The 14,287-nt window shown below is 53.8% G+C and overlaps 1 protein-coding gene across 1 annotated transcript in view; it reads right to left on the bottom strand.

Moving 5' to 3' along the window:
• Window positions 1-8,659, bottom strand: part of LOC100857292 (maestro heat-like repeat-containing protein family member 2B) — a 10,903-nt gene extending 2,244 nt beyond the window's left edge. The window contains exons 1-25 of the mRNA XM_025146432.2: window positions 8,503-8,659; window positions 8,082-8,203; window positions 7,830-7,952; window positions 7,533-7,698; window positions 7,278-7,376; window positions 6,970-7,121; window positions 6,463-6,606; window positions 5,841-5,933; window positions 5,490-5,559; window positions 5,261-5,374; window positions 5,102-5,175; window positions 4,675-4,794; window positions 4,422-4,529; window positions 4,075-4,234; window positions 3,907-3,947; window positions 3,590-3,731; window positions 3,138-3,190; window positions 2,704-2,811; window positions 2,301-2,420; window positions 1,980-2,102; window positions 1,689-1,844; window positions 1,345-1,467; window positions 953-1,032; window positions 398-533; window positions 189-281 (exon numbers count right to left, since the gene is read on the bottom strand). Of these exons, the coding sequence (XP_025002200.2) occupies window positions 189-281; window positions 398-533; window positions 953-1,032; window positions 1,345-1,467; window positions 1,689-1,844; window positions 1,980-2,102; window positions 2,301-2,420; window positions 2,704-2,811; window positions 3,138-3,190; window positions 3,590-3,731; window positions 3,907-3,947; window positions 4,075-4,234; window positions 4,422-4,529; window positions 4,675-4,794; window positions 5,102-5,175; window positions 5,261-5,374; window positions 5,490-5,559; window positions 5,841-5,933; window positions 6,463-6,606; window positions 6,970-7,121; window positions 7,278-7,376; window positions 7,533-7,698; window positions 7,830-7,952; window positions 8,082-8,203; window positions 8,503-8,644 (2,862 nt within the window). The 5' untranslated portion in view covers window positions 8,645-8,659. The remainder of the gene's footprint in view (window positions 1-188; window positions 282-397; window positions 534-952; window positions 1,033-1,344; window positions 1,468-1,688; window positions 1,845-1,979; window positions 2,103-2,300; window positions 2,421-2,703; window positions 2,812-3,137; window positions 3,191-3,589; window positions 3,732-3,906; window positions 3,948-4,074; window positions 4,235-4,421; window positions 4,530-4,674; window positions 4,795-5,101; window positions 5,176-5,260; window positions 5,375-5,489; window positions 5,560-5,840; window positions 5,934-6,462; window positions 6,607-6,969; window positions 7,122-7,277; window positions 7,377-7,532; window positions 7,699-7,829; window positions 7,953-8,081; window positions 8,204-8,502) is intronic.
• Between the last annotated feature and the right edge of the window lie 5,628 nt (window positions 8,660-14,287).

The raw sequence follows: 14,287 nt of genomic DNA on the forward strand, positions 1-14,287 counted from the left end.
TGGCCTGCCTGAGGCTGGCTCCTGCCTTTCCCCCTGCAGGGCCCATTGCTCTGCCCATTTCTGAGCTCACAGTGAGCTGGCATGTCAGCAGGAGATTTCTCCCCCACTTATCTTCCCCTCAGTCCCCGGATCTCTGTCCCTGCTATCAACAGGCACCATGCTTTCTCCCTTGCCGCACACGTACTCACATGGACTATGTTCTGGAAGAAGCCACGGTTGGACTCTGTCTCAAGCAGGACCATCATGAGCCTGGCCAGAGCTTTCAACGATGTTTGCAGAAGCTGAAAGCAGAAGAAGGGATTGAGGTGTGGCATCTCGGCTGCTGCGAGAGCATAGGGTGTGAGTGCTGAGGTAGGTTTCAGACTGAGAGGTGGCCAGGAAAGATATGGCAGGTTACCTGCAGGTACTGAGCTGCTTGCTGTGACTTCCTGATCTTCAGCATCATCCCTGCTGAAGGATGTGTCACAATGTTCTTGCAGCACAGAACCAACATTTCAGAAATGTGCTTGTTTTCTAAAGATGGCTTCAGCTTGCTGACAGGAGGGAAAAAAAGGAACACAAAGCAGAAAGAGCTTTTACTATTGCTCTCCAGACTGGTTCAGGCAACATCTCAGTTTCTCCTAATGGACAGCTGCAAAGCCAACACCCCTGCAGCCTGTGCTGCTGAGCCCTGCCTTTAGTTCCAGCAGCGCCCGCCTCCTCCCCGGCAGCAGTGAACCACCTCCTGCTCTGAAGGGAAGGAGACACCAGGTCTCCCTTCTCTTCCCTGCCAGGGGACAGGAGCACCAGGGCCTTTCTTCCTGCCCAGAACCTCAGCTTTGCTGGGCACAACAGCCCAGCCGACTCTCCTGTAGATGCAGCTCCTCGCCCCCTGCCCCCTCCAGGCTTTCGGGAGCTACCCAAATGGAGGACCACCATCCTGCCTTGCAACCCCAGAGGCTCCCACCCTTACCTCAACTGCTCCAGGGCCAGAACCACCTTGAGGGGCACAGGGGAGACAGGGGTGCCCAAGTAATACCTCTTCAGCAAGTCCTGTAAGTCCCAGAGAGACACTGTCAAAGTGGGCAAGGGGCACATGAGAGTTCTCCCACCCAGCCCAGAGACAGACACAACTGCCACACAGTGGCCCCATCACTCCCATGTTTCCCACAGAAGCACTGCAGGATGCAGCAGCTCCACAGCTGGTGGACTTCGCCTGCTGCCCAGCCACTGCCTGCCAGCACACAAGGTCCCCACCAGCTGGAGTTGTGGCTGAGGGAGACCTGTATGGCTCTGGGGAAGCGAGCCAAGGAAGTGGCACAGCCCAGAACTCTGCCGAAGACAGCACTGGCTCTATGCACTCACCATAAGGATCTCCAGCAGCTTGCCCTTCAAGGAGAGGTTAAAGCAGGCAGAGTCACCCACAGCTTGGAAGGCAGAGCTCAAGTCGGTGATGCTCTGCACCAGCGCAAGCTTGTTCTGCAAGTCCTGAGGCCCAAGAGAGAAGAACATTCTTTGAACTGCGGGAAGGGCTGAGGGCTGCAAGGGGAACACGTGGGGGCAACGCTAAGGGAAGGGCTTGGATCTTCATCTGGGCACAAACCATTCCCCAAGGGACCTTTGGAAAGAGAAGGCCCATCTCAGCATCCCCCCACATGGAGGGGCTGCAGCTGGATGTTCTGACACCCTGGCAAACCCCAAGCTCTCACCCAGCAGCTGCAGCTGTAGAGCAGCAGGATGTTGCCCACAATGTCTCCCTCTAGGTGGGCGAGCAGCTGTTCCTTGGAGGCTCGCAGTGCCAAGCTGCCATGGGCGAGGATGAGAGCGCTGCGTGTGGCCTGAGCTCTTCTGCTGTCCAGCTCCATCTGTGTGGGGGGAAATGCCTTGAGATACTTGCTCAATGGTCCCCGGTGCCCCACGATGCACCTGGGCTCCCAAGGCAGGAGCTGCCGTGAAAATAAGGGGGAAGAAAGCCAAGATGGAAACCCGTAACGCTTCACCTTCTTGTGTCTGGAGATCTTCGCATTCTGGCCTTTGCACAGCCTGGATGCAAACATGGTGAGTGTGTCCAGGACTGTGTGGAAGTTGCTCTCAGCAGCATGGCTGAGAAGAGAGATCATTCCCTGCACAAAAGAACAAGGGGCAGTTGGTGCAGGCCTGAATCTACTGGCACGGCCAGCCACAGGGGCCAGTCTGCTCCTTGCCTGAGGTAAATGGCAGCAGTGAGGAGATCGAAAGGCCTGTAGCATGGCCAGGAGAAGCCTTCTGCCCCACAGACAGACCGGGGACGCTGGCCAAAGTTCGTTGGGAGGAGAGCTCACCTGAGCCTCAGATGGCTCCTCTGCGTTTGCTTCCTCCAGGTGTTGCAGGAGCTTCTCTTGGATGTGGAGGACTTCCTTACAAGCTCCCAGCACTGTCCCCAGAGCCTTGTACAGGAAAGACTGCATGGGAAGGGAAAGAAGAAGGTGAGATGTGGCAGCAGCCTGACCTGCTGTGAGAGGGCCAGGTGGGAAGGACCTATTCTCCCTGGGAGATGTTGAGAGCAGCTGCAGGGCGGAGCTTTAGCCAGCTCCCGGGCAGTTTGCAGGGAAAGGCACTCTGGGGGGCAGGGGCCAGGGAAGGGAAGCAGAGTAAGCAGCCGTCGTGGGCAGAGCACTGCCTGCATCCCCAGGCCCAGTTGGGCACCTGCAGCTTCACCACTGGGTAGAGCCAGGGGAAACCCACCTTTTCTCCAGAGCCGCTGGGAGAGCTGCTCAACCACCGGCTCAACTCGCAGCTCAGGGCCTCGGTCCAGGCCTCATCCTCCACGGTCTCCAGCGATGCCCTCAGGAACTGTTGGAGAACAGGAGAAGCCAATGATCCCTTGCCCTTTGCCTCTTCCCGCATTCCCAAGTTGCTGCAGCCTTCTGGGGAGAGCTGCCTGGAAGAACGGTCCCTCTCCCAAATCCCACCAGCATTCCCTCCATTTAAGCCACCTGCCACTCTCCACCTAAGACCCCTCTTGGGCATGGGACAGAGAAGCAGCGCTGCAAAGGTGTGCGGCTGCTCCACAGCAGTATTTGAGAGGCTGTTCCTGTCCTGTGGTGGCTCGTATAGGAGCAGGGCTCCTTGAGGCAGGCAAGCACTTCTTTGCACCATGCCTCCCAGCAGTGCTGTACCTTTAGCAGATGGTGCTCCCACTCTGCAAAGTCCAGGACGCTCTCATCTTTCCCTGCACCACAACAGGAAGCAAAAGACACTTGCTTGGGATCAAGACACAGAGGAAGAGCTGCTGTAAACCTGGCTTGGCCTGGGCACTCAACATTGCCAAGCTGGAACCTGCACCCCCTTCACAATGACCTGTCCCTCCCGACAAACACTGTTCCAGCAGGAACACAGAACTGCCCCAAGACTGCTATCTGAGGGGATGTGAAGGCCCCATCCGTGTCCTGGAATGGGCAAATCCCTGGGGGGAAAGGTCCCCGGGTGTCAGTGCTGTCTCCCTGGAATGGGAACAGCAGCAGAGCAAGCACTGGGCCGCAGGCAACACTTCCCCTCTGCCACACTGCAGAGATGCATTTTCACCCCCCCCTTCCCTGCCTCTGCCCTTCCCTCCTCACCAGCACTTTACCTTCAAGGTACTGCAGCAGCAGGGGGATCTCAGCAGCCCATATGGCCCCCACAGCTCCGTGGATCCTGCTGTGGAGGTTTTGCATAAGCAGCAAGGCAGCAGCTTGGAGTTCGCTGCCTGCAAAAGGGCTCCCTGCCACCACCTGAGTGAGAGCAAAGAGAAGCAGGGTCACTTCTGCAGCAAGAGCAGCAGCTTCTCCCAGGACGGAAGCAGCTTGGCTCTGCCCTGGCAGGCAAGGAGCAGCCAACAGCTGTGCTCATGTCCACGCTGCTTCCTCTCTGGGGCTTATGGCACCACCCTCTGGAGCATCTACTCACCAACAGGCGTGCCAGCAGTGTCTGGGGAGTCAGCATTGGGCCTGAGAGGAGAAAGAAGTGCTGAGTAAGACTGCAAGACGCTCTGTGCCCTGCCACACATACCTCCACTGCCCCTTCTGGGTGCTAACACAGGTCAGCAGAGATCACTGGGGGAGTTTCTGCTCCTACCTTGAAATATGGAGCTGACAAAATGGGAATCCAGTTCTTCTATCTGCTGCTCTGTCAGATCCTCTCTCTGCGCCAGGGCTTGGATGCAATGGGAGACTGGGATCAGCATGCCCGTGTACTGGGCTGGCACCACGTACAGCAGCAGCCGGGGCCACAGGAGCTGTAGAGAACGAGGCGGTTGAGCATGTCAGCATTCCTGCCTCCGCACAGAGATGAAGAGGACTCTGAATTTCCCTGAGTCTTGTGTGCTTCAGAGCACACTGGAGAAGAGACCTGGGGTGTTGGAATGGGACGAGGAACATGTGATGCAAAGGCAAGGAACAGCAGCATGGCAGGGTGTGACTTACTTTGGACATCCCGCTCACAGAGACATCCAGTGATCCCAGGATGTCCATGCACAGCTCTTGGAGAGTTCCTTCTTCCTGGGCTTCCTGGGCAGAAAGGTCTCCGGCTGCCTGCACAACAGTGTTGTTGAAACGCCAGTTATGCTCAGTTCCTAGGAGCCTCTCAGGAGGATCAGGTGTGACCACACTGGTGCTTCTGTGCCACCCTGTGAGCAGCACAGGCCTTCCAAAGGAAGATGCTGCCCAGTGTCCTTACCCTTCTTCCCATGGTGCGGCTGAACTCACTGAAGATGTGCCCCACCACATCCCAGGCTGAGCAGCTCCGGGCGTTAGCACTGAGCATGTCCTTGATGAAATGCAGAATGGCCCTCCGCACCTGCCAGGGGTCAATTGTGGGTGTGATTTTTCTGGTCAGAAGGCAAAGGGAAGCCACCTGCTCATTGAGGCAGCCCTTTGGGCATGAGCAGAGACAACAAGAGCAGAGGAGAAGCCTTGGCTCCTGAGGTGAGGGCCAGGCCTCAGCACCAGACGGTACTCTTTCCATGCACAGCACAGAGACCTGCCCACTCCACTCTGCCTGCTCTCCCCACAGGAGCCAGCACCTCCCTGGTCACCCCAGCCCTGCCCATGTTGGCAGCAGCATCACCACCCCAACAGTCCTTTCCTTTCCCAAACCAGCTCACCCGGATCCTGAGGTCACTGCACAGACACTGCACAGCCTCTGCAACCTGGGGCAGCTTCTCTGTCATCACAGGATCTGCAAGAGATGCACAGAAGCATGCATGGAGGCACAGCCCAGATGGCAAAAGGGATCCCTGGAAGTCCCAACCTGTGGTACTGACCATCAGAGCGAGCCAGAGCACCGAGCAGACCCAGGGCTGCCACGCATCCAGCCTCCCTCTCACTACCCAGCTGCGACTGTAGAAACAGGACCGTTTCCTCTGGGCAGATCCGGGCTGCAGGGAGAAAATCCCACACTGTGTTAGCAAGAAACTCGCACCCATTCCGGAGGTTTGTGAGAGAGGTTTTGGCCAGGGCACCGCCAAGCATCACCAAAGCTCCTCTCCTTACCCTGCAGCAGGATGCAGTGGGTCAGCTCTACTTTGTCAGTCTCGCTGTGCTGCTTGGTTTCATCAGAGAGCTGTGGGAACAAGGTCCATTTGAGAAAATCACATCAGCACTGAGGACAGAAAAGAAACTGTGCTGCCAGCTCTCATCTGCCTTGGCACTCCCAGGTAAAGGACATGGAGACAAAACCCAGCCTGACCCACAGCATCCCGGGGGCACACACACGGCTCTGGAGCAGCCATAGGCATGCAGGAACTAAGGCTGAATGGCTGCCAGAGGCTCGGAGATTTGCAGTCCTCCTGAGACTTAGCCAAGACGGAAACTCTTGTGGGTGCAAGGATAGACTCCCCTTACCTGGTAGAACACAGCACTGGTGATGGCCAGAAACTTGTCCTTGGGGATAACACACTCAACTCCCTCCAAGGCCTCCAGGAAGATACTGAGGCTCTGCAAGAGACCAGGAGAGGAAGAAAGGGCTGAAGCCACATCTAGCCACTTGGGAGCAGAGAAACTGTTTCCCAATGTTTTTTTGCTGGGAGAAGCTCCCGCACAGGTGTTCTTGTTTGTCCCCCCCTCCCAGCAGCACCAGGAGAGTCTCTCTGCTTTCAACCGAGCCCTGTTTGAGCACTGTTTGCAGGCATTTCCCACCCAGCAGCCCTCTTCTCCCCCATCAGATGCAACTGGACGCGGTCCCCCTGGTTGTTAGCACAGAGCTCCTCAGGCACTCAGAGCCCCACAGTGGTGGTGGTGAAGCCTCCCATCCCCAGGAGATGGGCCCCGGTGACTCCTGGCCCCCTTCTGGCTCCCGTCCGGGTTGTTCCTTCCTTGACTGAAGAGCTCAGGAAGCCTCAGAACTCCCTTGCACACCTGTTCCTTCTTTCTCCAAGGGCTCCCCACCTCCTCCCTGCATGCCCCTGGCCCCTCTTGGCACTTGCATGGGCCCCACGTCCACGCTGAGCCCTGCACAACATCTTACCTTGGCCACCCTGAAGGTGTCTTGGACCTCCTGACACAGGTGCCCAAGCCAGAGGAGGTGCTCCCAGACTTGCTCTCGGTGCATCTCCTCTTGCAGGAGGACAGCCATCATGGCAGCCACAGCCCCGAGGATGGCCTTTTTGTCCTGGAGAGGGATGGCAGAGGCCCAGCATCAAAGACTGAAGGTCTGCCCTTCCTACAGAGAGGGCTTTCTCTTTCCCTTCCCACTCCCCATGCCCCCATGCCCAGTAGGAGATAGGCTTGCTCTGGAGGGCAATCAGGTTTTCCCCACACCTTCATCCCCAGATCTCCCTGCCACAATGCTGTGACATGTGGCTGCTTCCTGGCAGGGAGATCCAGCCCCAAGCACAGTGCCAGTTCAGGGCCCTTTGCAGAGCCAGCCCACTCCTTCTCATCACCCTCTGCTCTCAGCCCGCTGGGCACAGGCAGAGCTGCCGACATGGATGTCTGCACTGCCATTCTGGGCTGGAAATGCAGCATTGCTCACCTTTTCCTCCTTGCAGTCCTGCCAGTTCCTCACCACAGAGCAGAAGAGCTGGTGAAGATTCTCATAGATTTGCTCTTTCTCCATGGCAGGCCAGGGGCATTGCTTTCCAGAGGACAAGTGAAACTTGACTCCTTCTGACCATTGTTTCACAACTGCAAAAACAAAGCAGAACAAAGCAAATGAATAATTAATTTAAAAAAGAGAGAGACAGAGAGAGAGACAGAGAGTAAAGGGAGCCTGTGAGAGTCTGCAGCAGGGCGAGGAGCAGGGGCTGTCCTGAGCCCCCCTGCTCTGGGGCCAGCACTCACCAGCACAAGCAACATGCAGGGTCTGGCCACTCTTCACCTGGCCCACCACACTGCGTAGGCCGGCCAGCGTCTGCCACATGAAGGAGATGCACTGTGGAGCTGCAGAGGGAAAGGGGAAGGCTAGGGTCAGAGCCCTGGCAGCGAGGGAGGAGGGGCTGCAGCCCTGCATCCCCCAGCTCAACGCAGATCACGCGCAGAGGGGAGAGACCCCGTTCCCCTGTTGTCATAGACATCAGGAGGCTGAGGGCACTTTACCGTAGCAGCTGAACAGTTTGCTCAGGGTGATGAGCACAAACTCCTTGGACATCTCCCCTGTGGCCTTCAGGTGGCCCTGGAGCTCAGCCATCACCAAGCTGAAGTGTGTCCGGGCCAGAGCCACCAGGGCATTGCTGGCAGCCATCCTCACATTGCCTGTCACGCCCTGAAAAAGAGTGACTGGTGACACGCGGCACAGGAGACTGCCTGAGGCCTTTGGACGGGCTAAGCCACTGCCAGCAGAACACCAGCGCGGGCAGGCGGCTCCCTTTGCCGCCTTTGGGAGTGACCCCTCACCTGGGCTGCCGTCAGGTCCTGGGACACCTCAGCCAGCAGCCGGTTCACCACTCCGCACGGCGGGCGGCTGTCATCTTCCCACAGGACGTGTTCCAGCTCACAGTACGCCTGCGCTCGGTCACCCTGGGGACAGGGGTCAGTCACACTCACTTTGCCCACTGCCACCCATCGCTATGCGGATGTGCTGCCAGGGCCTGGCACCCGTGGGACTGTGGCACTGGGCCAAGGCAAGGTTGGATGTCCCCAGCTCACCTCCTGATCTTGCAGGCGCTGTAGCAGCAAAGTCACGGCACAGGTGGGGACAGGGCTTGCCGCCCTGCCTCTCTCCCTGCAACGCCTACATCTGGGCATGCAGCCCACACAGGCAAAGAGACCTGGAAGGAAAGAGCAGAGCAGCTGTCGCTGGTGTTGCTTGGAGCCAGGGCTGCGCATCCGTCCAGCTCTGGGAGGAATGCTCCTCTAGCCCCACAGCATGGGTTGGGCTATGCTGGCACATGTGTGGTTGGCGGGGAGAGGGGAGAGAGCCTTCCCCTTGCTGGGGTACTAGGGAACCATGGTGGGCAGCTGCACTTAGCAGAGCAAGGACAGTGCTAATGGCATGTCCTAAACAGACATTTGTGGCACGCATGTGCTCAGGTAATATCACGGTGTCGGAAAGATGGAAGAACCTTACCTCGAAGGGCTCTCAGCCGCTCCATCACAGCAGGATATCTCCAGATAGACACAATGCTCTCTCTGGGTCCTCTTCCTGCGCCTCTCACAAGAGACTGAGCCACCGCTCCCACCGCTGCCACAGGGGTGGAAGAGGCAGCCATTGTGACATCACGCTGAGGAGTGCCACCTCACAGAGAGTGACGTGCCCTGGCCTGGGGACCAGACAGCATGCAGGGCAACCTTGCAGGCCCCAAAACACAGCATGTTTTTGTGAGGCTCTCGGCTCAGGGGAGGATACATTCTGTGCCGAAGCAGGGAATCACCTCAGTGGGTGAGGGAGAGCTGTTTGAAAGGAACATCTGGTTCTCTCCCTAACCAACCTTCTGCTCAAAGCAGGAGGGCTCAGCACCACATCATCCCTGTCATGGCTTTGTCTAACTTGATCTAGAACACCCCAAAGGACAGAGATTGTATCATCTTTCTGGGAATGCCCTATCACTAGTGACTGAACTTCACCTGACATTAAAGCTGAAGCTGGCCTACCTTGTGGCTGCTTATGTACAGTGTATTATCTTTGGCTCTGTTCCCTTTCAATACATGTATGGAACTATTAAACTGTCCTCCTTAGCCTCTGTCACCAGACTGAAGAAGCCCAGTTCCCTCAACATCAAACAGGCCATGTATCTGTCATTCCAGATCATCTTCTGGGACTGGGTGCCTGAACTGGACACAGTAAACTAATTACAAATTCACTGGTACTGAAAAGGTAGATAAATTTTCTTTGGCTGACAAGCCATTATTCTTATAAGGTTGGCCATATGCAGCTTTTGTTGCTTATTCATTTGACTCGTAATCAATCTAGTCCAACTTGCCAGATATTTCCATAGTGAGATACAGAGCAAGGGTGAGTCTCTGAACTTGTTGCTCAGGCACAAGTTATAGTATCCTCTCCTGCAAATGATGATCAAATGTAACAGCCTTTATTTTTGTTTGTTCTTTAATGAACAAAATTAATTTCTATGAAATGAATCAGTGGTTTCCACCAGCAAATGCCAGTGAAAATATTTCCATATTTTTTCCAAGCAGAATTGCTGTAGGCAGTTTCTCTGTAGAGATTAAAAACTAGCAAAAAACTGTCAATTCTTTGTTTCATCTTTCAACTGAATTTAATTAGATCTGATATTCATGGAACTAAAGAATGAAGAACACTTGTTAGACTGTTACACATACTGGAAATCTATAAAGAACTTCTATAATAACAACCAAGAGAATTCCCATCAAGGGAGATAAGCATGAAGATCTAATCTTCCTTAGAAGATAGTAAAAGACCATGTTACAAGAAAGAAAAAAAAATGGAAGTTTGAAATCTGGGAAGAATCTAAATCAATAGGGAGTAAAAAAAATTAAGTGTAGTTAAAACTGCAAAGCTGAAGCTCAGTTTTATGTTTTATTAAACATTCTGGTTCATACTGAAGTCACATAATGTGATCTACACATAAAATTTGTAATAACAGACTCTTTAATCATAGATTAAAAGTTAGTGACAAATTTAAAATATGTACCAGATATGATGATGAACTCCTGATTTCCTGTAACAGGCTTATACTGTCCTAGGACAATTCTCCAAGGAGCCTTCAGCTTAGTCAGCATCTTGGATGTAGTGGTCAAAGCTGATGCTTTATCCAGGTGCCAGGAAATCACCCCTCTTCTATCCCAAAAGACAGTGAATGTCACTTTACCTTCTGAGGGCCACAGCTTGAACTTTTTTTGAAAGGGAATTCACATGTTGGCTGCCCGGAATGTGGCTTGTCTTTCATGTCACTGTTGGCACTGCTGCAATGCACCACCCACTACCTCACTACCTCACCCAATATCACAGTGGTCACATCCACTGCTTAGTCTCCACAAGCATTCAGCATCGATGAATGTCAGTGCTATTTTTTTTCACATAGATGTTGCGTGTAGTCTCCGTTCGCTCGTCCGGTGTTCGTCCTCTGTCCACATGTAGGGCTTACTGCTGGGCGAAACCGACCCTTTACCAGGTCGGGGCCAGATGCTCACCCAGACCCCAGGAGTAAGTGAGGCAAATGGCGTTTATTCACTACTAAACACAGCTTATATACATTTTACCTAGATAACCGTGCTGTCATGTCCCACTCTGATTAGTTCACACCAGATAACATTGTGCCTTATTTGGCCGTTTCCACATTCTTTTATCATCCTTCTTCTTCTCCTGTTTTCTCTGCAACAAGGTCAGCACGATAGCACTGTCTCTCTATGTTTAGGGAGAGGCCTGTCCCGTACATCCCGTGCCCCCGCAAGACGCCTACTACAACATCTCCCCCTCCCTAAGCTAAATACTACTTACACACACACCTAACCCGTACATCGCGAAGCAGCGCAAAACGCCTAATCCTAAATATATTTCAGCACACTATTCCTACTATTTTCTACTACAGTTCTTAAGCAATCATCAGAGCAACAGGGAATTCTTTTCCGTGCTCGGCCAAGCCTTGCCCCGTTACAGCACGAACGCAACAACCTAAACCCCTCTATAATTTTTCACGCAATCTATGATACTCAATGTGATAGTCAAAAGTCTTGTCCATCATTCGTTGAAGGCAGTTCTGCAAGCATCCTACAAAGCATGGAAGACAGATTAGAATACACACAAAGATTGCAAATCCTACTGCGAGAGCTTTAAGCAATTGCTTTAACCATGAACCCGTTCCCCCAAACAGTCCGTCCAGCCAGCTTCCAAAGGGATCACGCTCTTCTTTAATTTTCTGCATATGTTCTTGTGTCCATTGTAGTTGTTTGTGACACTCTGTAATCGCCATGGACACCATAAATATCAGCAACATTGGAAGTGTCAGCGTTGCAGGTGTAGTGCTCCTCTTGATGAATGCTTCTTGATCCCATCGTCTGTCCCTCAGTTGTTCTGGAGTTGGCTTCGGTTTGCCAACGAAGAATTTCTGTAGAAAACTCGCACCTAGACTCAGTTTTTGCAGATATGTTACTTATATCTGGTATTACTTTTCGCGATGGTACCCACAGAATTTTTCCCAGATTCATGATGTTTAACTGCCACATACCCGACGACTGATACCCTTTAGTAAGCCCTTCCTGTGATCAGGAGGCCCTGACTGGCCTCCCCCACAGGGGCACTGTGCTCTAACATGGCCATACTGGCCGTATCGGAAACACAGCCCTTGCTGCTGCAGCAATCTTTGCTGCCGCAAGCCAACAGCTACGACAGTAGCTGTGGCTAGCCCTTCATTAGTTAAATGAGCCACCTTGAGCTTATCTAAGACATACTGAATAACTTCTCCCTGGGTATTAAGCGTACTTGGGCCGGCTCGCAGCAATGCCTTAACATTGTCATGCGATTTCTGTTGCAGGCAGTCAATGATCACTGGCCCTTGGGCTGGTTCCAGGAGATCAGACCCCTCTGCAGCAGCTAAAAGCCTGTCTGCAAAGCTTTGAAAGGATTCATTCGCGCCCTGGGTAATATCTGTGCACGGAGCAGGTGGTTCGGCCTTATGCACAAGTTTATTAAACGCTTCCACCATTGCATCTGTGGCTGCTATTAGCTCCCCTGGCCTCAGTCTCGCTAGCTGGCCCTGGGGCAAAGCCACTCCCACAGCCTTCCCTGAAAGCCGCTGGATGCCGGTCCCATGCAGGGAGCAGCCCGGGCCGACCACTGCCGCCCCGGCACGGCCCCCCAACTCGGCCATCCAGTCCGTCTCCCATAACGTATATTGAACCAGCCTGAGCACCATACGCATTAAGTTTGTGATGTCACGGGGGAAGAGAGGCCCCAGTGCAGCCAAAGTTTGTAGTGCATTTAATGTCAGAGGCGATTTCAGGCCTCTTTTATCCATAAATTCCACCAGGCGCGTAACACCCCCGGGGTCAGGCGGCACCCATTCGGGACCACGATCACTCACAATCACCCGGAATGCCTCTGGAACTATACCCTTCCCCAGAGCCTCCGATCTAATCCCATTCCAGTCCGTCATTTGATCCTTCCCCCTGCACTCAAAGCCAGTCCCTTCTTTCTCCTCTACACTATCACTCCTGGGAGAGACCAGAGACGGTAGGCTCTGCCCCCTGTCCGCATTGGACGGACCTTTCGTCTGGTCCCTCCCCATGTGGGCACTAAGTTGATCCTGCCCATGTAGATCACAGCTTCCTCCGCCCCTTTGAGTCAGGTAACACTGACGTAATTCTGATAAAGGATACAACGTTCCGCCTGAGGGGTTCGGATACGGGGGAGGGGGACGAGACAACGACCTTTCGCTCTCTTGTTGTTTGTCTTCTTTTGAACTGAGCGCGGTCGGCTCAGCCGGCGCCATCTCGCCAACGGTCATTGGCGGCTCCGTCTCCTCTCGGCCCCTGCAAGAAACTGCTCCCGAACCCCCATCGGACCCGACCGGGTCCTGTGTCTCGCCTCCTCCGCTGAGACCCAAAAGGTATCGAGCCTCCACCAATACCTTTCCCTCTACTCTGGCCGCTTTCAACGCCCCCAGTATCAGACCCCAAGTTTTTAACTCCGCTGTTATCTGAGTGACCATTGCTCGTTGGGATAAGGCAGCGGTAATCGAATCCCAATTATTGTGGTCACAAATATCGTGGGGCGATGTTAATAGCCCCTCCCTCTCAAGCAACGAGAGGACCGCAGCTATCTCCTTCTGAGAAGGAGCATGCTTCCCGTGATAAATCTTACACGCGTGAACGATCACCTTTATGACGGTTTCCATGTCGCCTCCGATCCTCCTCCCAGTTGAGACCAGGATCCCAGGCTCTTCTCCGGCGTGATCCCGGAGGCTATATTCGTCGCTCGTCTGCGACATCCACCGACAGAGGGGTGACTGCAGATTCCCTCTGTCCCCGGGCTCGGCCCCCGGCTTCCACCGCCCAGCAAGTGCTAACGCCCCGCGGTGGGCTCCTGCCCCGTCAAGCAGACAGCCGACTCGTTCCCCTAAGCATCACGTCGGGGGTCACCACTTGTTGCCTTTCGCAGGCAACCGTGATGTTCGTTGCTTAGGGGAGCCTGCGGCTTGGCCATATACCGAGGTGACACCAATATGATGATCGGTAAAATGGCCCCTATTCACTACTAAAACACAGCTTATATTACATTTTTACCTACAAAACCGTGCTGTCATGTCCCACTCTGATTGGTTCATACCAGACAACACCGTGCCCTATTTGGCCGTCTCCACATTCTTTTCTCATTCTTCTTCTTCTCCTGTTTTCTCTGCATCAAGGTCAGCACGATAGCGCTGTCTCTCTATGCTTAGGGAGAGGCCTGTCCCATACATCCCGTGCCCCCGCAAGACGCTTACTACAACACTGGGTGATTTTCAAATGGAACATGTAGAGCTGCAATCTAAAGTCTGTTCTCTTTACTAAACAGTAAATAAAATAAAATAAAATAAAATAAAATAAAATAAGTTTTGTTACTTATTATATTATCTGATGCATTTTGTGAGGGCTGCTCTGAAAGTAATGCCTCTCATTGTATGGTGTTGGCCCATGACGTCAGAGGCGGATGTTGGTGGTGTGGCAGTAGGGGCCAAACCTTCCCACCGGTATTCCATGACATTATTGCCGTGCGACAGATGGCAGCAGAGGGGCAGTCTGACACAATGGGTCTGACGTGGAAGTGCACGTGAAGCAGAGGTGTGTCACTGAACTCCTCCGTGTGGAAAAAATGTCACCCACTGACATTCATCGACGCACACGGAGCATTGAAGAAGACCAAGCAGTGGATGTGAGCACGGTGAGGCGGTAGGCAG

The sequence above is a fragment of the Gallus gallus genome, chromosome 1, assembly GCF_016699485.2.
Source record: "Gallus gallus isolate bGalGal1 chromosome 1, bGalGal1.mat.broiler.GRCg7b, whole genome shotgun sequence".
Classification (NCBI taxonomy): domain Eukaryota; kingdom Metazoa; phylum Chordata; class Aves; order Galliformes; family Phasianidae; genus Gallus; species Gallus gallus.